This window comes from Rhamphochromis sp. 'chilingali' (assembly GCF_963969265.1).
Source record: "Rhamphochromis sp. 'chilingali' genome assembly, chromosome: 15".
Taxonomy (NCBI): domain Eukaryota; kingdom Metazoa; phylum Chordata; class Actinopteri; order Cichliformes; family Cichlidae; genus Rhamphochromis; species Rhamphochromis sp. 'chilingali'.
This window is the reverse complement of record NC_137942.1, coordinates 30644353-30668128: the sequence shown is the minus strand read 5'-3', so window position 1 is coordinate 30668128 and position 23776 is coordinate 30644353. Positions and strand designations below refer to the sequence as shown.

Sequence of the window (23776 nt, the reverse complement as noted above, 5' to 3'; positions counted from 1 at the left end):
CTGTAGTGGTAATTTACAGATCGCTTACTAGTCCATCCCAAATACTGAATATCATGAAAAGTTTATTTTTGTTTTCTTTTTTTAAGTGATTAATTTAAAAAAATAAACTCGATATTTATTGTATGAAAAGTATTTCAAAACCCTTTCTTACAATTTTGATCAAGTTTAAGGACACTGAATAACGTCAGAAATACAGTATTTAATTTTGAGCCTCCCTATGGCCCCACAATAAGCAAGCAGGTTCAGGGTGGACTGAGCCGAGGTCAAAGGCAGGCCTCGGCTGTCCGATCCCCTCTTGCTGCTGTCTGAAACTGGAAAAGAGATATTCTAATATTTTGATTCAGGATTTCTGATTACCACCAGCTATAAACCATTATCATTAAAATCAAGAAAATATTGAACTACTGAAATATTTGACTTGTAACGAAGGTAGAATATACCCTTTTAATTTAATTATAAAGAATTAAAGTTTTTGTGTCATGTTCTGTGCTCCACTATGAAATGTAATGTAGTTCAAGTAGAAGTTTAACAAGAAAAATGTGTGTTATGGAACAGTAACCTATATTTATACATTTTAATTCATTTTGGCTTAGAAACATCACCTATAGCTTTGGGATACCACAGTATAAATTCTCCACTCTACAAGCATTTGTCTGATATATTAGGCACAAAGTGGACAGCAGAGAAAATACTGCAGATTGCTGACTATAGCAACCTTACTTTTTTCCCTAAATAATTTTGAATTAAATATTAGGTTAATAAATGGTTCACGAAACACCCCAGTTAAAGACCAACCTATGTTATTTTACATCACTATAAGTAATAAAGCACAACACATTCCAGTTTATGACACATACACTTTATATCAAAGAAAAAAATCGGTACAATTAGAAATGTCACGGCTCTCTGCGCAAGAAAGGACAACCACATGTTTGTAGCTAACTGGCAAGCTAACAAAGTCAAAGTGAACCTCATCTCTGATTTCCTGTAAAATTTGATTTGAAGCAAGCAGAAGATTAAAAATCAATATTATGTTGTAACAAGGTTCTTCCAGTTAAGCATTAGCATTAGCTTTATGTGGTCATTAGAATGTCAGTAGGACCGTTGGTCTGCGTTTGAGTGTTCAGGAGAAAACAGGACACATGAATCAAGTATTTAAGGACATAAACTGCATTCCAAGAAAAGAAAACAAATTCAACAGCCCACAATGTTACAAAAAAATAACAAAAGTGCTTCCAAGAATTTTAGTAAAATACATGTCAGCATGACGGCATGAGCAACCTCTATTTTCTTTATTTTACAACAAAAATATTAAAATCAACTTTGTTTCACATCTCAGCCATTCCCAGGTGTTCTGTGCTCCACCTGCAGTGACTAACTGTGCCACAGTTTAACAAGCAGTCTTTCATTAGAATCAGAAAAGCCACAGCTAAGCAAAATGATGTCAAGTTGCACACGATAAACATCACAAAAACAAATCTGTGTGTGACATTGTTTTTGTACAAATCTGAAACAAGTGGCATTTTAAAGCTCCGAATGATCTCCTGGTATTAAAAACTATAATAGAAGGCATTTTTGCTCGCTTTGTTACATACACTCACATTTTTGCTCGCTTTGTTACATACACTCATCATGGACATGAATGTCATGGTAATTTTGGACTTTAATCATTTCTTTGAATTGTTTTCTTCCCAGAGAGGAATGATTTTACAGCATCTGCAAAAACAAAAGACTTTGAAAATGAGAATTGGATGCACATGGTTGAAGTTAATTTGGAAAAATTTCCACCTCAATCAGGCATGATTCTGACGTTATATTTGACCATTATTCTTCTCTTGGTTTCCTGGTACCAACCTGGATTTTAAGCATAGTCCACAATCTTTCAGTAAGATTGAAGTCACCTATAGTCATGTCAAAAAAATAATGAAAATCCCAAATTTCAGATTCATTTCTACGATGAGTGTTTGCAAACGTTTGACTACAACTGAAATACGAAAGTAATCTCTGCTATTTATTAACATGAATTAAACTCTTAACTATAGAACTACTTATTATAGAAGGCACTTAGTGAGAGCCGTCAGGCTTCAGCATTATATTTACTCACAGTTTCTTCAAATAATAATAATAATGTATACTTTATTGATCACCGTGGGAAAATTCCTCTCATTTAACCCATTCACTCAATGAAGCAGTGGGCAGCCACCAATCTAGTGCCCAGGGAGCAGTACCTTGCTCAGGGTAGCTGTTCAGTAGATTCAAACCCCCAACCTTCCGATCATGGGGCAACCACTCTACCTACTGAGCTTTATTTGCCCCCTGAAAGCAATAGTTTTATAATTTCACCTCCCAAAAATTTAATTGCAGCATTCAATGACTGAGCTCTCTGACTTTTAAAATAGTTTGAAAATAGTAATGGCACATCCTAGCTGAGTAGTCATTCATAGAACTGTTTCTGAACCCAGAGTTCAGTTTGAGGAGTTAATGTTAAAATGAAGGTCAGTAAAATAACAGTTTAGATTTTAAGGTAAATCTTAGCGTTGAAGGTTGGTGTGGAGGGATTTCCTACACGATACTAGCTGCCTGGTCACAGCTCAGAGATACTTTATACTTAAAGAGGACTCTTTAGTTACCACAATTAAAACACAGTAAACTTGCTGAAATGACATCTCCTCTTCTGTGACTTTAAAATGTATTGCATTTATATATTTTTTATTCATTATGTCAAATTGAAATATATCCCGATCTTGTTTCACATTGAAAGCTTTTGTTCTGTGAACCACTGGAAGGTTTTTCATGAAGGAAAACCACAAAGAAACTGGTCATCAAAACAAGACAATATTTTCTGGCCTATCGGTTTCACTGATCTGTGTTTCAGGTTTACCTTCTGTGATCGTAGGTAGGATGTTATTGATATTATTTGATCTCTGGCTGAAGGTAAAAAACACTTTTGTGGACTCTGGACTTTCTATATAGTTCACTTGCTGTTATCTATAAATATGCAGCAAGTACAGGATGTGGAGTCAAAGACTTTATATTGACATTTTTATGTAATGTCTGCTTGTTGTCTCTAACCCAGTTCGGATTTAAAAATCGAACGCACCCACGTTTTGCTTACTCATCGTGCTGGTCAGTGTGTGGGCTTGGTTATAATGAACAGAAGTAAGTGTGGACAGGAAGAGATATGAGTCCAGCCACAGTTATGCCCAGGCTGTCTCCAATGCTGGCAGCAGCCATGGAGAACTCCCTGTGTCTGTCTTCAGTCTGTAGGAGAAAAGAGAAGACACTCTGAGGTAGATGCATGCTTACTGTGGAGTAAAAACAGCTCAACAGTGCACAGCTGCTTCTGTACTGATCTCCTAAAATAATCATTGTGACATTTGCAGAGTGTGTATGTATCCGTGAATGGATAAAAAATGAAATGCAGCTTTGCAGAGGTCGAAGAACAGAAAATATGGAATTATCCAGATTCCTAAAGTCAGAACTGTCTAGAATACTCCAGAGTCTAAACTATATGAATGGTTCTCTGAAGCTGTCCTTTACCTCCTTGCTGATGAAGTGGAAGGTGTTGACATATGCTGCTCCACCCAGCAGACCCTCATAGAGGATAAAAGTGAACACCAACCAAACAGTGGGCAGGAACAGGTAACGTACAGCAAACAGAAGAAACACAGCGTTCAGCGTCTGTGGAGAGGAGAGAGAAGCAGCTCTGAGAAACACAGCAGTGTCTGTAAAGTATACATTCACACACATTTAACAACCCCATATGCATGTACTATAGTTATCTGCATCACAAAGCAACACAAATTATTCAGTCACCTGAAAACAAACCATAAACTATGCAATGTATGATGGAAAATAATCATTTATTCAGCTCTCCTATTATTTCAGCCTGAGTGTCACTTTGTCCTAAACAGTTGTTGAGACACTCTGCAAAGCCACACCTCTCCTGGCTTCTTTCTTTTTCTACAGTCAGATTTTCTCCAAATTTCTTGCCTTAGAGGTGCAGGCTTCTCTCTTATACAACATCATCAGCACTTTCTCTGTTTCACCTGGAAATTTACACAGGGTCACTGTGTAAATAGTATGAACGTTTCCTTGTAAATATTACTAGATGAGGATCATTGTGTGGTCGTAATTTTTTGAGGACAGCTGCTGCGCCGTTTTGTTATTGGCTGCTCCTAACACTTCTATGCACTAATGCAGCTTCACCTACTGCCTAATGGACCAATTATGGATTTGTGCACAACATTTTATATGCACTACGTACACACAGATACACACAAGCAGCAAAAAATACTGATGTTCAAATCTATTGTTTGTAATGAGTAGCCAGTCAGAATAAAGTTGCAGGTTAAGCTCCTCTACCAAAAAAAGGGAGCCTAGCTTAACCCAGACATCCTTCTGGTGCTGATTTGTATTTTATTCTCATTTCTCACCTGCAGAACACTGAGAATCCACACTTTCCTGATCTTCACACAGTGCAGAGAGGATCGAGAGAGCAGTACACCAAGCTGGTACAGAGTCTGATACCTGAGGATGCAAACAAGAGACAAGTATAGCTGCACACCCCAAACAATCTGCATGAAGTCATTCATACTGAATACTCTCTGTAATGGATCACTGACCAGCGATACTGAGCTGCATGGGTCAGGAAAATATTGTGGAAGAACAGGAGTTCCATCTTACAGAGAGGGAAAAAATATTCCTGGTTCAATATTCTCACAACATCACACAAAATCAGAGCCAAGTTTCACTAACAGCATGCAGTGAGCTGAGTGTGCTGCTAGAGGGCATCAGAGGACTCACCAAACCCTGGTTGATGAAATACTCGGTTAAGTAGACCACTCCCAGTGGAAGCACAAACCTCCACAAGCCCTGCTCACAGAAATCAAGTTCAGTAACAGTTTGGCTGAACAGTTTCAGATCAAACAAGTAAACGGTGTACTTACTCTGATAACAAACAGTCTCTCTCTGAAACTGAGAGGCCCAGTGGGTTGGTCCTCTGCTACATTCAAGAGGAAGAGAACATTATTTCCCAATAAGCAACAGAACTTTAAAACGACAATTCATTCACATAAACTGTGAAGTTCCACAGCAGGAGATGAAGTCAGCAGCCTCATGTTCTCTGTCTTTGTTAAGTGTTAACAAACAGTTTGCAAAAAGAAAGCTGTGATAACGTGGTCAGAAATTACAAATCATTGAAACATTTCATTTCTGGGTACTAAATGATACGTATACACATAGCAGCCTCTCACTGAGGCCACTGTAAGGTAACATATACAAACTGTTGAGCAGCAATAGGAAGCAACTGCCAATACACTGAGTATCAGTATCAGTCACATGAGTAAGAACAGAGAGGAACATGTGATCCGTTTAGCTTAGCACGCAAATTTGTGTTCCAAAGGGTGGTCAGAAACTGAGACAGCTACTGCAGAGCCTGTGAGCGCTCGTATTTTACTCCGGCTACAATTTGGCCTTCTGGCACAGACGTACCGGAGCATTCAGGCCCTCACTGCCAGACCGCGAAAGTTTCTTCCCCCAAACGTCAGACTACTGACCACTCAGTGACTGGACTGACACACACACTTATCTGCACAATCTCATATACACAAACATGCACAACCAACTGTCATTGATGCACATTTCTGTTGCACTGTTGTGTCTGTATCGTTCTGTTCTGTCTGGTGCTGCAATGTTTTTTGCAGTTTTTGCACACTTGCACTGTATGTATGTATGTTGAAGCACCTTGAGGTGACTTTTGTTGTGATTATATAAAGCGCCAAATCAATTCAATTCAAATAAATAAAATTGAATTGAATTAAAATATGTAGTCCTGTGTTGATTGTCTTTTATATGTCATGTCATATATGTCATTGACCATGATACTGGAGGGACGCTGTCTCGCTTCACTGTGTACTATAGCACTGAACATGGTTGAAATAACAATAAAGCCATTTGACTTGACCTCAGGTTTTCCTGTAACCATTTCAAATTAAAAGCACTTTCGTGCTTCACTGGATAGAAACACTTAATTTCTTAACTGGGCTCTTATTCTGAAATATTATGAAAACAAACGTTTTTTATTTACTTGTTAAGAACCACCATACAGTAAGTGAGGAAGAGAGGAACATGCATAGTTTAAATGGAGGCAGTGAGAGTCAGGATGAAGCTGTGCACAGACGACTTTCTGCAAGTGAAACTAATGTTTGATGCCACTGCAGATGTGTCATTTGATATATGCAAAAACTCAGGTAACCTGCATGCACATGTGCGCTACACCTCTGCCAATGCAGTCACACTGTGGCTGTATCCCAATTCAGGGTCTGCAGCCTTAAAGGCCGCTTTTAAGGCCGATTACGTCACAGTGACGCGACGAAGGCTGTACCAATTCAAAGGCTGCTCGGTTTTAAAGCCTTTACTTTAAAATATACGCCGTTCAATAGCTGACCTTAATCCTACAGAGAATGTGATGATTTTATGGATATTTAACCTCCTAAGACCCGAACTTTTCCATGACATGCATTTTTAATTTCTCTTTGATATTTGGGCGTATTGAGGCCCGATGAATGAAAAACAAAGAATTACCAGATTTTTTTTTTATCTTATTTTTGTTTTTAAGAAAAATAAGAGCTACATATGAGGATATTTGTTTAAAATTTTGATAGAACAGTAGCAGTATAATGTCCTCGTAAGTGGATATCAGGCCCTTGTAGAGCAAAATTTAGTATTTTGGTCTAAATAACCCAAAATGTGATGTCCACATATGTGGACGCCAGGTCCTAGGAGGTTAAAGTAAACACTGAGACAAATTGAGTAATACCAACATATTAAAACAACAATATTTGTCTCTTATATATAACACAGTTATATATACAGTGTCAAAGAAACCTGTCTTTGAGTGAAGATTTAAGGTGACAGCAAATACAAATAAATGCAGCTTGAATCTTTACTGAAGCTCAGTATTTGAAACAGAATTCTTTCACTGCTTTAATAACTAATAATGATTGAAATAATGACTTTAATATTGTCCATATTATATTTACATTACCAAAGTAAGATGACTTTAGTCTCATGAACAACATTAGCCAATTGTTATTTACGAGCTAATCTTAAAATGACTGTTCAGTACAGAAGTGAAGCCCAATAATCATGATTTCACAGTCCTGTGGTCTCAGCCTCAGATACTCATCAAATCAAAGCTCATGTACAAACAAACAAACAAACAAACAAACAAACAAACAAACAAACAAACAAACAAACAAACAAACAAACAAACAAACAAACAAACAAACAAACAAACAAACAAAAGATTTTCTCCTTCATTTCTGTCAAATAATGCTGTATGAAACGTTTCCAGCTGTTAGTGTCATGGTTGCTAGGCAACCTGGGCAGTGCCACGGAGACTAGACCGTCCCATTTCACAAGCCTCGCACTTCCGGCCTTAGTCTTCCTTGAGTACGCGGCCCTTGTGGACCGTTAAGGCTGCAGACCCTGAATTGGGATACAGCCTTTGTGTAGGTCAAATGCTGATTGGTTAAAAAGGAAACAGCATGTTCACCTTGAAGACAGAGGCATTAAGAAAAATCAAAGACCAAAAAGTACACGAGAAAAACATGAACAATACTGCAGCAGACAGTTTTGAGGAAGTTTCACTTCCCCACTTCACCAGAGTCTCTTATGACTCTTCTGTGAAACAGAGGCTGAGCTAAAGAACCAACTGAAGGCCAAACATAATCCACCGTAGCCCACATTATTGGCTCTTTCGAGACACTGCACTTAGTGACAATAGGCAGCCACAACACATACAGTGGGGCAAAAAAGTATTTAGTCAGCCACCGATTGTGCAAGTTCCCCCACCTAAAATGATGACAGGGGTCAGTAATTTGCACCAGAGGTACACTTCAACTGTGAGAGACAGAATGTGAAAAAAAAATCCATGAATCCACATGGTAGGATTTGTAAAGAATTTATTCGTAAATCAGGGTGGAAAATAAGTATTTGGTCAATAACAAAAATACAACTCAATACTTTGTAACATAACCTTTGTTGGCAATAACAGAGGTCAAACGTTTACTATATGTCTTTACCAGGTTTGCACACACAGTAGCTGGTATTTTGGCCCATTCCTCCATGCAGATCTTCTCGAGAGCAGTGATGTTTTGGGGCTGTCGCCAAGCAACACGGACTTTCAACTCCCGCCACAGATTTTCTATGGGGTTGAGGTCTGGAGACTGGCTAGGCCACTCCAGGACTTTCAAATGCTTCTTACGGAGCCACTCCTTTGTTGCCCGGGCGGTGTGTTTTGGATCATTGTCATGTTGGAAGACCCAGCCTCGTTTCATCTTCAAAGTTCTCACTGATGGAAGGAGGTTTTGGCTCAAAATCTCACGATACATGGCCCCATTCATTCTGTCCTTAACACGGATCAGTCGTCCTGTCCCCTTGGCAGAAAAACAGCCCCATAGCATGATGTTTCCACCCCCATGCTTCACAGTAGGTATGGTGTTCTTGGGATGCAACTCAGTATTCTTCTTCCTCCAAACACGACGAGTTGAGTTTATACCAAAAAGTTCTACTTTGGTTTCATCTGACCACATGACATTCTCCCAATCCTCTGCTGTATCATCCATGTGCTCTCTGGCAAACTTCAGACGGGCCTGGACATGCACTGGCTTCAGCAGCGGAACACGTCTGGCACTGCGGGATTTGATTCCCTGCCGTTGTAGTGTGTTACTGATGGTGACCTTTGTTACTTTGGTCCCAGCTCTCTGCAGGTCATTCACCAGGTCCCCCCGTGTGGTTCTGGGATCTTTGCTCACCGTTCTCATGATCATTTTGACCCCACGGGATGAGATCTTGCGTGGAGCCCCAGATCGAGGGAGATTATCAGTGGTCTTGTATGTCTTCCATTTTCTGATGATTGCTCCCACAGTTGATTTTTTCACACCAAGCTGCTTGCCTATTGTAGATTCACTCTTCCCAGTCTGGTGCAGGTCTACAATACTTTTCCTGGTGTCCTTCGAAAGCTCTTTGGTCTTGGCCATGGCGGAGTTTGGAGTCTGACTGTTTGAGGCTGTGGACAGGTGTCTTTTATACAGATGATGAGTTCAAACAGGTGCCATTCATACAGGTAACGAGTGGGGGACAGAAAAGCTTCTTACAGAAGACGTTACAGGTCTGTGAGAGCCAGAGATTTTCCTTGTTTGAGGTGACCAAATACTTATTTTCCACCCTGATTTACGAATAAATTCTTTACAAATCCTACCATGTGAATTCATGGATTTTTTTTTTCACATTCTGTCTCTCACAGTTGAAGTGTACTTCTGGTGCAAATTACTGACCTCTGTCATCATTTTAAGTGGGGGAACTTGCACAATCGGTGGCTGACTAAATACTTTTTTGCCCCACTGTACCTGCCAAACTCATAGCTCCTATGGACTACCAGCACACATTCAAAAAAGGAAGAGAACTTTTAAGAAGTCTGTTGTTTATACTTTAAACAATAAAAATATAAAATTAGCCCCGTTTTGCAATTTTAAAATTTGGGCTATAAACCTGCTGACTGACAGATTAATAACATTACTTCTACCTTCTTAGCTGAGGTAAATATAAACTACTGTTGTGCTTTAAATACCTTTTCACTGTTTTCCATCTGAGCGACTCACATCTTCCCCTAAGTCATGACCTCCTTTTATCAATTTCAATAAAGATGTAGAATAGTGCGTTTCCTCTCACCATGTCAAACAGAAACTGACACGTGTTGATGACCATCTGATTAGATAACAGCAAAGCAACGCTCTGGGATCTTTCAGGCGTGTCTATTGGGCAACAGTGTAAAGTCATCATTGTAAGAAAACGTGAGTGTCTGTGGACAAACTTCAAATGTAAATGATTTTATATCTTCATCATATTTGTTGCATCTGCCTTTTTGTGCAAATTATTGCTTAAAATGTTAAAATTCATGTATTCTTACGGAAAAACAAAACTGGTGTCATGGAGGACTCAAACACTTACAGGAACTCATGTGTTCGTGTTCAGTTAGTAGATATATCAAACAATGAAACAGAGTTTGTCTTTACAGGATTTGGTTGCTGAACTTTATTTAAATTTCAGTTTATTGCTGATTTCATGCTACACCCTTCTAATGTGACATTTACCTGTGGTGGAGCTCTCGGGCTCCTCCTCGTCTGAACTGTCCAGAAGTTGCTGTCTGTCCTCAGAGACCAAAGCTGCATACTCAGTGTCCTTGGTCCTCCACTGAGGTAATGAAGGTGGACAAACCAGCAGGAGGAAATAGCTGGTAAAATTGTTGGGATGAAGAAGACGACAAATCATTTTGTAAGTTTCAGCTTCATTTATACGCAGTTTACAGGGAAAAAGTCTCAACAGGAAATACAAACTACATCCTGTCAATGTCTCATTTGACTGAAGTGAACTGGAGTCAACTGAACTCAATTAAAGTGACTATTTGGCCACCACTTCACCTCCACAGATGAAAGCATTGGGCTACCTACACCTTAGACCTACAGAAGCTTAATTCAAAATTGGACTCTTGTTAAGTCTCTGTTACGACCCAGCTCAAAAGCCGCAACATAAAAAAGGAGATGAATACCAGATTGTGGGTGAGAAGAGGTTTTAATCCTAAAATGCATAGCAGGTCGGCTAAAATGGCTGGCTAAAAAGCCTGCCTCAGATATGCCTTTATCAGCACCTGACTAGGTGAACACACTGAGGAGATTAGGGGCTGCAGAGGGACATAACACCTCCTCCCTCAAAAGGGTTCCTCTAGGACCCCTACATTTATTAAAAGCCCCCCTGAAGCCTTCAGGTCCTTGAACCACAAACCTGAAATAAAAGTAAAAGCTAACAGAAGCACAGTGTTCACATTATAGTAGGCATCTTTAAGCATGGATGCCCCTGCATGAGGATTTGAAGTTGCCACACTGAACACACAGGAAGTAACATGTGACCAACACAAAGGAGCACGACAGTCACAAACTCAAAATGATTACTTGACCTGCTACAACACAAAACCAAAAGTAGCAACAAATACCCACAATCAAGTGATCTGTTGTTTCCACCACACAAATGGTCACATTCAAATGGCCTTATACCACAAGTTACTTTAACCCTTTAAGACCTACCATAGAACCAAGTCCGCCAGAGCTTATATTATATTTTTACATGCTGTGGAGCCATTTTTGGGAGCATTTCAAGTTGCTATACATCAATACAACCATTATAGCCCAGATTTTAATAATATGTATTCATTAAGTGCATAGTAATTACATAAATTGCAAAAAAGTGCAATAAACTACAAAAAAATTGAAAATCGTTTTTGATTTTTTAACATATATTTGTAGTTAGAGAAATTTAAGAGGCTTATCCCTCAAAACTGTAAATACAAAAAAGTTGCACAAAATAGTTTCCCACCACAGGAAATTTATTTTGAGTGTCTTCATAGTTTTATTTTTGAAATACACCAATTTTTATATACTGCAGGAAAAACGAAAATAAATATTATACTGCAAATTTGCAAAAAAGCAGCATATGCATCAAAATAAACTATTTCCAGCAGTGCAATATGAGTCCTCAGCATCCCAGAAACGACACAGAAAGTCATAAAGTCAAAGATAACTTTTAAAAAGACCAGTATATGCCCTGAGGCCCTGATGGTAAAAAAGACTACATTTCCGCGAAAATGAAGTCACTTCCGGTTTCGGGCCGGTAATGGCGGAAATGCAAAAGTTCGCGCTGACGTCTATTCCAACTAGGAAGTGTTATGAACAGCTGATCGGATCGGCAAAGCGTGTTTCTGGAATATCATGTTTTTGTTCCTGCAAGCGCTTTTTATGCAGTTTTTGCAAAGCTTTATGTGGAAGGAAACCGTGACCTAGGACAATCTGATGGCATAAGATGTAAGTACAACTCCTCCGATTTCATATGCAAAAAAAAAATTTGCGCTAGCTTACGTGGTTGCAGAGCTACTGGGATTTAAAAATAGTTACGCAAAACAGAGCGTGTCCGCTCCGATCGGCTCTAAAGGGTTAATCCACAAGGTTCAGTAAAGAAAGCATACTAGTGACCAACCACAAAATGGAGAGCTATGGCCACACAATGATCACATCAAGGATGGCTCAGCACCCCTCAGTGTTATTGCCATCACCTGGCCAACAATACTCACAAGTGATCCAGTAGCCATATTTCCCACAGCACTAAAGGTCACAGCACAAAACACTCACCTCGTGAGGATGTCATTAGCATCCATCACCACTGACATATTAGATGCACACACGGTGTACATGCTATGACAACTTAAAAACAGCCTACCTGCCTAAGCCACAAGACCATAGTTAAAGAATGTCTTAATCCCCTGCCAAGTTTGGTGCCACTGATTCACTTTAAGCAACTCCCATCCAAAAATGCTAAAAACAAAATAAGATAATATGTCCACAAATAACAAAGCACAAACTAACTATCTGAGTGAGCGATGAGTCACAACACAAAAATACAGAGAATCCTTGTCCCTGCACACTTACCTTACCACCATAGTGAATGGGACGACCAGCATGATAAGCAGTGTAACCCGTGGTGAAAGGCCAGCTTGGATGAGGACTGAGTAAAGGAGGGCTCCAATAAGACCAGCAGCACCAGTGCCTGAGCCCCAGCCTTCCAGTACACTCCTGGAGCAGACAGAAAACCACCGTTAATGTTCCAGAGTAAAAATAAAAACACGGTTGGAAGACCATTCACAGCTTCTTAAACTCATTTCTGACCGGGACTTTATCTGCTGTGAGTCTAAGCTGTAAGCAGGATTACTGTTAGAAGGAAACTTGGAGTTACTGTGAAAAAGCTCTGTCATCGTGGAAACTGACATTTAAAGTCAAGCACCCAAACTACGTAACTCAGTGGAAAATGTCTGATATCAAGAATATCAGATTGATAACTCCTTCATAACTTTTCTTTTTGCAAACCTGTAGCAGTCCATCTGTTCTCTGCTAGGCATCAGCACAGCTGGTCACTGATGCCAGCTGATTTATGCTGCTGATGTCTTTTGAAGAAGGAATTATCTTACAGAGGCAATCAGTGGGCCCCAGGGCAGCTGTGGCTACAATGCAGCTTGCCATCACCAGTGTGTGAATGTGTGTGTGAATGGGCAGATGACTGAATGTAGTGTGAAGCGCTTTGGGGTCCATCAGGACTAAGTAAAGCGCTACGCAAATACAGGCCATTTACCATTTTTACCAAGATCATATAACTCTGTGGTGCAGACTGTCCAAGAAGTCTGGGAATTCTGGTGGTGTTTTTTATTAGTGTGTAACTTATTAATGAGCAGGTGTGTCTGTGTGCACAGCTCATGGAGACAGCACTCCAACCTCTGCTTGAGTCTGGCTCTATAAAACACTATGACGCTCCAGAAACAAATGGGTGGCATCAGGGAGAAAATGATGAATGGAAATTTGTGTAAAATGTATGAAAAATAAACTCACTTTGCTTTTCTTGTTATCATCTGTATTTTATTTCAGTTTTTAGTTAGAACTGTCAACAATCCCAACCCCTCTAAACTTTTGTTTTTATAAAACAACCAAAGCTCCTTACTCTCAACTTACATTTAAACTACTGTAAAATTACTTTCTGCAAACCTCCATTAATACTGCGCACTTGGTATTGTTCATTTAATTCTGACACATAGAATTAGTTTTGTTTTGTTTGTTTTTTTCAATTTTTCTTTTTCCATAGCAGTTAATTCACTTGGACTTTGTTATATCAACTTAATGAATTATTATTTTATTTATAATTTTTTATCTTTTCACAATTTTTACTAAGCAAGTGTAACAAAAAGTAATTTCCATTGAATGATTCTGGTTTCAAGCTATTCTTACTTCAGTCCTGGCAGAAACGGGATTCCACACAGCAAATAAAATACAAATAAAATTTTGTCTTTATGCAGGAATTCAAAGAATTCGACTGTGTAAACTCTGCCTTGTTCACAAACTTTACCCTACACTTTGGGCATCAACCCAAGTTCTGTCATCTGGACAAGCTCTGTTTGAATCTTTAATAAGAGAGCAGCAACTGAATTCAAAATTGGCAAAAAGAATGAGTGAAGAGTGTTTACCTGCTGAAATATACTGTTAGAGAGAGGAAGGACAACTCTCCCAGTCCTGAGCTGATACTGGCAAAGATCACTCCTGCAAACACAGCCACAGAGAACGTGATCAGAGAGAGCAAAGAGGAAGAATTTATTCTTTTGTTTGAAGAACAAACTTCAATAAAAAGAGCTCATTTACAGGACCTTTGTGGGCAGTCACAATGGTTACATTTTAGTTACTGGTGAACTGAATCGAATTTAGTTGCTCTTTACTGACTTATTTTATTCACATAGAGGTCTGCTTGATTCTAACAGTAATGTCTGAAATAGTGCTGTCTATTAAAAAAAAGAAACAATTTCCATCCACTGCTAATGGTATTTTGCTGCACAAGCCCTTTAGAGCCTATCAGGACATTTCTAGCAAGCAGGGGCCATCTTTGCATCTGGTATCCAGTTCTACCAGTAGATCTGTGGTGCCAGTATCACTACTGCTTTCAAGGTGGCAGCATTTAGTTTGGGGCTGGTACGTTTGGTGTCTGGAGGAGTGTATTTGATAGAAGCGTGAACTGGTACGATAAATGATTATTTATAGCAGCAGTAAAGCTCTATCAAGCTTCTGTGGAACAACCACAGATGCTCACAGTAGATAAGAAGAAATTAAACCGAAGAAAATAACTCAAAGTTTTATCTAATCCACCTTCTAAAAGCTCATCAGAGCCATATCAGACACCCTTAATGATAAAAGATCTGATCTGAATTATTAACAGGTTGCTTTACCGAGAATACTCATCCACACAGCTGAGGAGAAGGACACCAGGAGGAAACTCGTTGCTGCCATGATGGCACAGAACAACACTCGAATGCTGGGATAAAAGAACAGGAATTAACCAGGAAAGCTGGAAAGCACCATGACAGCGATGTTTTTATGCAGACAGCAAGAAGAACTCAGTCTGTTAACAACTGACTTCCTGACTATATCACACACAAAACATATAAAGTCCAATTTTTCTTTTCTTTTTCAGCTCTGATTAGTCAGCCGGGGCCACTGAAACCAGGCACAGCCATTAACCAAGTAGGTTTGTTTATTGCTCCAATTTCATATGTTTGGTCACTGCTAAGCTCTCATTCATAAATTTAACATACATGAAAACATTAAAGCCAGACGAAAACAAATGGAGATCATTATTGCCAAAAGACATCACAGCAGCTTAGCAGCAGTACAAAAAGAGCGCCAAAGGTGGGATTGAGTGGAAATAATATGCAAATAAAACAAAGTTCTTGTTGTTTTCTTCTTCTGTCTCTTTTTTTAAACCAAACTCAAACCTCATGTTGCCAGTGGGGCTAAAATCCTGACACCTGATACAAGCACACTACTGTAAAACAGGAAGGACGTCACAGTTTTTGTCATTTGCAAGTTTGTCAAAGAAACAACTATTTGTTTATTATCAGTGCAGTGAAATCAGATCGTACCAATAATGTGAGTGATGATTGTTAGTTCCTGTAAAAGCACAGCAAGTGGAAACAAAGAACAGCAATCAAAGTAATAATTACCCATAAGGCATTTTGTGGATCACAAAGGGAGCGAACAGTTTGATGAAGAGTGTTGGTAGGATGTCAGCTAACAGCACAGCCTGCCAAGAAAAATGTAACAACTGAACATCTGTGGACACAAATGATACAGCTTGTAGTTTCTGCCACACCATCCATCCTTATGCCCTCCTTCACTACCATCCATCAATCTCCTCTGAGGTCTTCCTCTTGTCCTCCTGCCTGGCTGCTCCATATCTAACATCTTTTGTCCTGCATTTTCAGTTTCTGTCCTCTGTACACGTTCAAACGCTCTGATATACTAATTTCTAATCATGCCCATCCTGGTCACTCCTAATGAAAAGCTTCAGCTCTACCTTTTGCCAGTGCCCACTGTTATCACACCATACATCATCACAGCTTTTACTACATTCCTAATTCCTCCTCTAATTCTTCTGTCACAAACCACCCTTTACAATCGTCTCCACTCCTCTCTGTTGTGCACTGCACATTACTTTGGATGACTGATTACAGGTATTTAAACTTATCTACCTTCTCCATTTCTACTGCTTGCATGTTCACCTTCTCTCTCTCTCTGACTGATGTTCAGTCCTCATCTCTCCCACGCTTACCTCCACCTGTCCACACTCTGTTCCACCTGCTCTCACTACATATCATAACGTCATCTGCAAACATCATCGTCCACAGAGACTCCTGCATGAACATCACAATCACAATCAAAAGGGGCTCACAGTAAAGAGTGCGGATGCCACCCCCAGCTTAAACCCATCCGTCACTCCTACCACACACCTCACCACTGCTGCCTCATACATCTGTCAATAGTTTTAATGAAGCTGGGAAACAACCAGAAATAAAACTCAGCTTTTATTTTTGGGTGTTAGGAGAAAACTCTGTAAAAAACCCAGGAGAAATAAAGACACAATGAGACAAAGTTACTTTCTTTGCTAAACGTGTACACGGGTGAGCTGCTGAGAACAACTCACACCATGCACAGTGGCTTGGCATTTTTTATAGGCACAGAGCACAGAGACAGTGAGAACAGGATAAGAAAATAATAAACAGATAAAATAAACAACTCCATATGTGGTACTAGTCTCGTCAGCAGAGAGCTGGGAGAGAGCTGTGAGAGATAAAACAATCTAAAACAATATGTCCCAAAACAATATGTCTTTGCTGGGAAAGTCTAAAAGGATAATTCTAAACTAATCTAACCATAGACAAAGGGCATCTTTGTACATTTAAAAGAAGGTAAAGAAACATAGAATCATTTTTCCTGTAACATTGGGTTTTGTGGATTAAACTGAGAACACATGTTAGACCTTTTTCTTTTCCACACTTTCAAATGTACCAACAAACAGAACGCATTATTTATGTGGAGCGTGCTACTACAGTGATGGTGTTTGGCTGGTCCACCATAATGTAATGGCCATGACAACTAAATTATATAATACATAAATGTATGTGCTCAGTAATGTCTCTATAATGATAATAACATTTTATGAGTTTTTCATAACCTCCAGGAACCTGAAATATTTATGATCTGCTAAATACTGTTGACTACAAACATGAACATGTTTCCTAACTTACTATCTAAGATACAATCTACAGTATATCTGTTATTATACCAGATATTGGACTGTATTTATTGATTGAATATACTTCTGTTAATATGTACACATTAGCCTTATTAGTGTAGGAAGCTTTCCTGCTGTTATCCTTCTTTGGTTAAGTGTTATACTAGTTTCAGTACCTCATCAATCATGTGACGTTTGTCTTTTTTAAAATAAACATTTAAAAGGCAGTCACCGCTTCTAAACGAGAGCACAAACTGTGAACCAGTCAAAAGTTTATAACATTTGTCTCGACACTAAACACCCAGAACAAACGTTTTACTGCATCAGTGCAGTGAACCTTTATTTACCGCAGTAGAGACAGGGTTGCAGTCATAGATGCTACTGTTGCTACTGTTCCCAACTTGGAAGTCCACGTGCAGTGAGGCTGAAGTCTGGGAAACAATAATAGAAATATACAGCTGAGAAGTTCACTTAACCCTAAACATAGAACGACTTTGAAACGTGACCACTGCCAAACTACACTGCTCAAAAAATAAAGGGAACACTTGAGTCACACATCAGATCTCAATGAATGAGATTTTTAACTTGAGAATATGAACTGGTAAAGTACATCATGCAGTTTATTGTGGAAAAATAAGATGTAACGATGGAAATGGAATCAGAGGAAACCAAAGTCATCCTCTGCCTGGAACATGATGAGTATATGAGCTCTGGCAGCGCTCCTCATCACATGACAGTCCTGCTGCAGGGTTAGAGCTGTGCACTCTGAATAGACTGCAGGTACCTTCTCTTACTATGAGCAGTGACATAGAAATAGTTATTGTTACTCCTCCAGTGCACCTTATGCATCTTTCATTTGCACCTAAGCAGGTGAAATGCATTCACAACAGTTTCTGTTTCCTGATTGGACAGATCAACATCTCTGAAGACTTTGTGCCAGAATCCAGTGATCAAGTATTCCTTTCATTTATTTGAGCAGTGCATATTTAAATACACATTTGTTTTCTTACAGACGCCGTTTCATTTCGTGACTCTTGTTTCTCGAGAATGTCATGTGCGGCGCTCAGCATCACCACGTAAGCAAAGTTGTTGCACAAACCGAGGAGCCTGTATAGATGTGGAAAGATAAAAACGAGATACGGAGATGCATCAAAAAATAACAACTTAATCAGCGGCTGCAAAATTTCTCTCAACATAAAACCCCCCAAAATATCGTGCACTCAGTACCGTGCACTTTCAAAACTTTTGCATTACCAAGCATTTATCAGCTACTCATAGTTTAGTTTTTTGAATTCATTTAAGGATACATTTTTTAAAATAATATTAAAACTTTTTCAACAAAGACCTTTTCACAGTCTTTGTGCTTTTCATGTCGTTAACCTTTGTTCTTTCAAGCTTCTTCAAAGTCTTCCTTTTCCAACCTGCCTTCCACCTTTTTCCTGTCCATCCTTCCAGTTTGCTTCCTCATTATTTTCTAGCTTTCATCTTCTTATAGCTTTGTGTATTTTTCCCTCCCTCCTTTGTTAATTGCTTGTTTTCCAGTAGCAGCTAAAGTGCCTTTTCATTTCACTACCTGCTATGCCACCTTGGGCTTTCCATCTGTGCTTCAGTTTACTTACTAATGTGAATTATCAGTGTGACAGAATTCAATGACAACTTTTCTTTTGTGACTTATTTGTGGCTTTTTGTTTTTACTACAAGGTGATGGTTGAATGGCAATAACGTAAAGAGACAGACCGAGGGAGAGACATGCAGCAAATGCAAAACACAACGGAACTCAGGTCTCTGCAATGAGTACGAAGCGGAGCACGAGTACTCGGTCCCTGGCCTTTCCTCTGCCTTTCTGTCTCCATTTTCCCTTTGCTCCCTTTCTGTCGTACATGCTTGAGACCTTTATTTATATCTGCGTTGCTCTCGTGAACCTTGAGCCGTGAGTAGGTGAGTAAGAGACGTGACATATGACACTGTGCTTCAGATACAGTGATAGATCTGAAGCAAAGACTCGAATGTACAAGAGAGGCTACTGATTATTCTCCTGCTCAGTCCTGATTATCATCTTTGCTTTCCCAGTGCCGACTCAAGTCTGTCGTTTTTCCACATAAAGACCTGACTGCACACACAGTGAATAGCCAATCTTAATGTGCCACCTTGAAGCAATTCCTGAAGTGCATGTGGTCTTAGGAAGGCTTGCTGGAGGAGCTAAATACATAAAAGGGGCGGGGCCCACAGCTGAAAAATCCGATTAATGGTGAGAGGAAGACTACAAATAAGACCTAAAAACATTTCCTCATTTCTGCGTGTGAATAAACATAGCAATGACGTGTATCTATAGGTTCTTATCACATCCCATTAAAGTTTAGGGAGAAATGAGAGATGACGAAGCTGTGGACTTCACTTTCACAGTCAGCACTTTTTATTCGCATAAGAAGTACTTACGAGCGAACAACGTCTTTTACTATAGATACGACACAACATGTATTTAGATGAAATAAGAGGGATCTTTCTTATTGGTGATCTGTTGAAAATATCGGGACACTCACCAAAATCCAATCCAGTTGCGGATTTGTACGCAACGACCTATAAATGAGAGGATAAAGCAAACGTTAGGGACTCACGGAGCAATAATGCTGATAGTTACACGAGTCCGCCGCTGACACACTCACCGGTACCGTCAAGTCGCTGAAGAGGATCTGAGTTGACACTGGCTGGCTGCTCCATGTTTACAAACCAGTCCAAGCTAAATGAAAGAGAAACTGAGTTGGTCTCGAACCGCTGAAAAGCACACAGCTCTCATTCTAACAGGCTCTGAGCTCCCACCAACACTGGCGAGAAGCTGTCACTAAGAACGCCCCGTAACTGCTTTTACGGTCCTCAGCTCAGCAACTTTCACAAACCTCACCGACGAAGCACCAGAGACGGCGCTTCAACCTAAAACCTCCCCGCGGAAACAATATCAGCTCTGAACGTTCCTGATCCGCCTGAGACATTAAGTTTGCTCAAATTCAAATAATGTCAAGAACACAGTTGGATTTTTATTATAATATGTCAAACAGATATTCGTGAGTGATGAAACGTTATTCTTATCAGCAGGTAGAAGCTGCAATCGGCTTGGGAAAAGTGATCGTTATGTTTCTCCTTTTTTTATCTGGTAAAAAAGTCTTTCCATCAAAAAATGCCTCCTTCAGAGATCGTAACAAATACAAAATCACAGTAAAGTAAACCAAAAAAAGACTTCTAAAAAGAGGACTGACTATAATATAGGTTCAATAACACATCATAAAGATACTTGCAAAACACTTTATTTTTAGAATCAGAATACTTTATTGATCCCTGGGGGAAATTATTTTTTGTTACACTTCTCCATTATAAACAAACATTAACAAGACAGACAATACGCTAACTAAGAATAGTACCGTGTGTGTGTGTGTGTATGTGTATATATATATATATATATATATATATATATATACCCTCAAGCTCCCAGGCCTCTGGTAGAGGACCCGAGCTTGAAGGATAAACCGCCCGCAGGGGCGTGCTGGGTGTTTTTTTTTTATATACATATATATATTAGGGGTGCAACTAGGGCTGCCACGATTTGTCGACTAGTCACGATTACGTCGACTATCAAAATCGTCGACGACTGATTTAATAGTCGACGCGTCGTTTGAAGCTTTGTAAGATCACAAAAGACGCAGGAATAAGTGGCAGGATTTAAGAGTGTAATACCGGACTGAAACAGAAGATGGCAGCATTGCATGTACAAGGATGTCAGCTACCGTTAAACCCCGAAGAAGAAGAAGAAGAAGAAGAAGCTGTGTCCCAGAATTCATAGCGCGGCCCAGCGCAGTTTCCAACAATGGCGGCAGCTAGTTAGTTTTAATGTTACTCTTATTATTCTTTCTGGGTCACAAAATAAACGTTTAACATATTTTCAGGCGAGAATGTAGCTGTGTAAACCTCAAATATCTGCTCAGTTTATCAGGACACCACATATTTTCAAAAGCGCTCCGACGTTTTCGGAGACATCTGTTACCCACTAGCTCGTTAGCGAGCCGGGGGCTAGGCTCACTAGCACCGTGAGAACACCGGACTCCCCGCAAATCGTTTTCAAACCCACCGCCGTCTTTCGCTACTCAGGTTAAATATATATATGAGTCACTTAGATAACTTAAAATGTTACTGTTTGGCTTTTTTTTAGTATTTTATTTGTTCCTGAGTAAATCAGTTTGTCTGAGATTAAAGTTATAGTTTTTACACAGCTGAATAAACGTCAAGCAGACAACTGATTATCAGAAGTTTTTTTTTTTTTTTTTTTTTTTTTCCAAAATCTTTATTTAAACATCAGTACAATACAAAATGGAATTAAGCAGTATTACAATAATGGTGATGTACTTACAGAAGAATTGTATGCATAGATAAACAAATACAAGAACAGCATTCAAAAACAACAATAGAAACATGCTAGGGGGAAAGTAACTAATCAAGCCAAAGAATAAAGTGATTGAAAGATCTTGATTTTTTCACAAACACCAATAGTTTTTATAGCTTTTGGGTTAGTGGAGTTCTTAATAGAGTTAAGATACTGTACAAGTTCAAAGGAGAATACATAGAAAGAGGGATGTCTTCCTAAATATTTGGACTTGTGAATATGAAATTTAGCCATTAAAAGTAACAAGTTAATCATATATCTGTTATCAAAATTGAATTGTTTTTGATTTTTGTGCAGACCAAACAAAACATATTTCCAAAACAGTACAAATCCTTTAAATATATTTTCTGAAATAAAAACACATAAGCTCTGCCAAAAATCTTGTACAAGGTTACAAAACCAAAAAAGATGTGTAGTAGATTCCTTGGAAGTTTTACAAAAGCTACAGCTTGTATCAATGTCTAATTTGAATTTGCTTTGAAGATAATCTTTAGAAGGATAAATTCTGTGTATTAATTTATAAGAAATATCTTTAATTTTGTTGGTAATTAAAAACTGATTAGGGAGTTTCCAAACTTCGTTCCACATAATACCATCTGACAGCCGGTTCCAGAAAAAAATAACATATGGTAGCGTGGTTATGGTACTCTGAAATAAAGCTCTAATCGATTTATTGTTGTTTTTAGATTGCTTAGAAAAGCAAATCTTGCCAACAAAAGTTTGTATGGGAGATGTCAACGGCCTGTGGAATGAAGTGATATTAGGTTGATTCTTAAACAGCATACAAACCCCTGATGGTATTGAGCCAAATACTTTGGTATAATCATGACGATTTATAGCTAAATTGAAGTGTAAACAAAATTCTTCATAGGAGAAAAGCATACCATTTGAGTCAAATAATTGGTTGACTAAAACAATGTCATTCCTAAACCAACTATCTAAGAAGAGAGATTTTCTTTTAAATAAAACATCCTTATTATTCCAGATATAATAACTGTGTGGACTAAAGTTATGCTTGTAAATAAGGGTCCAAGCTAAAAAAGCTTGACGATGAAAAGCAGAGATCTTTAAAGGGATTTTATCAATATCAAAATTACAAGTAAGGAAAAATTCAGTGCCACCTAACTTAGAAAACATGAACACAGGTATAGCATTCCAAATGGAAGTAGGATTAGTAATTAGATTCCTCAACCAATTTATTTTGAATGTGTTATTTAAAGTGTTAAAATCTAACACATTAAGTCCTCCGTTGACATAGGAGTTCATAAGAACTGTTTTTTTAATGTAGTGTGTCCTATTTTTCCAGATAAAGTTGAAAATTAACTTATCAACCTCTTTTATAAGCTTTTTATCAAGGTGCAATGCCAATGCAGCGTATGTAAGACGAGAGATGCCTTCTGCTTTAGTTATTACTACTCTGCCTTTTAACGACAAATCTCTTAAGAGCCACTGATTAAATCTGTGTTTGAGTTTCTCTAGAATAGGATAAAAATTTTGAGTTATTCTACTTTCCTGGTTCTTGGTTATTATGACACCTAAATAACGAACTTCTTGTTTAAGTGGAATGTTACACAAAGCTGTTTTCGAGCAGTCTTTTATCGCCATAAGTTCACATTTAGGAATATTCAAGTATAATCCAGAAGCTTTGGAAAGTATGGAGATTGAGTCAATAGCAATAGAGATTTGATGTTCATCTTTTAGGAATAATGTAGTGTCATCCGCTAACTGTGTTATGAGTAAATCTTTGCCAATTAGTGATATACCTTTTACATTGCTTGATTTCATATGGTTAGACAATAGTTGGGCAATTAACAAAAACAGGTATGGAGAAATGGGACAGCCTTGTCTTATCCCTCTTTGTATGTTAAATCTGGGTGAAGTACCGTTTGTTAATTTAATACTGCTGTTACTGTTATGGTATAATGTTTTAATCGCTGTAGAGAAGTAAGAGCCAAAACCATACTTATCCAGAGCTTGAAATATAAATTCATGCTCCACCGTATCGAAGGCCTTGTAGAAGTCTAAAAATAATATGAAACCATTGCAATCTATGAGGTCAGAATAATCCAGAACATCTAAAACCAATCTGATATTGTTAGTTATGTGTCTTTTGGGCATAAAGCCAGATTGTGT

The 23776-nt window shown here is 38.7% G+C and overlaps 1 protein-coding gene across 2 annotated transcripts; it reads right to left on the bottom strand.

Annotated features, from left to right (window-relative positions):
* Positions 1–847: 847 nt before the first annotated feature.
* On the bottom strand, positions 848–20141 carry cln3 (CLN3 lysosomal/endosomal transmembrane protein, battenin). 2 transcript variants are annotated; one of them, XM_080906175.1, is made up of 15 exons: positions 19878–20141; positions 19755–19791; positions 18225–18321; positions 17562–17645; positions 15644–15723; positions 14870–14955; positions 14120–14192; positions 12540–12683; positions 10158–10297; positions 4950–5005; positions 4807–4875; positions 4626–4681; positions 4437–4530; positions 3541–3681; positions 848–3261 (listed from the first exon to the last, which is right to left on the bottom strand). In XM_080906175.1, exons 1-15 carry the CDS (start codon positions 19930–19932, stop codon positions 3145–3147), a joined length of 1329 nt encoding a protein of 442 aa, XP_080762301.1. In that variant the 5' UTR covers positions 19933–20141; the 3' UTR covers positions 848–3144. The 2 variants fall into 2 exon arrangements, with proteins under 2 accessions (XP_080762301.1, XP_080762302.1); XM_080906176.1 differs by having other exon boundaries at positions 4950–5002.
* Between the last annotated feature and the right edge of the window lie 3635 nt (positions 20142–23776).

Excerpts from the sequence above, each read along its gene's own strand:
- cln3 (XM_080906175.1), bottom strand. The coding sequence starts at position 19,932 with ATGGAGCAGCCAGCCAGTGTCAACTCAGATCCTCTTCAGCGACTTGAC. Across the intron at positions 15,724-17,561 it reads GCAACCCTGTCTCTACTGCG|GCTGTGCTGTTAGCTGACAT; the intron begins GTAAATAAAGGT and ends TTTTCTTGGCAG. Across the intron at positions 14,193-14,869 it reads TGTGTGGATGAGTATTCTCG|GAGTGATCTTTGCCAGTATC; the intron begins GTAAAGCAACCT and ends CTGTGTTTGCAG.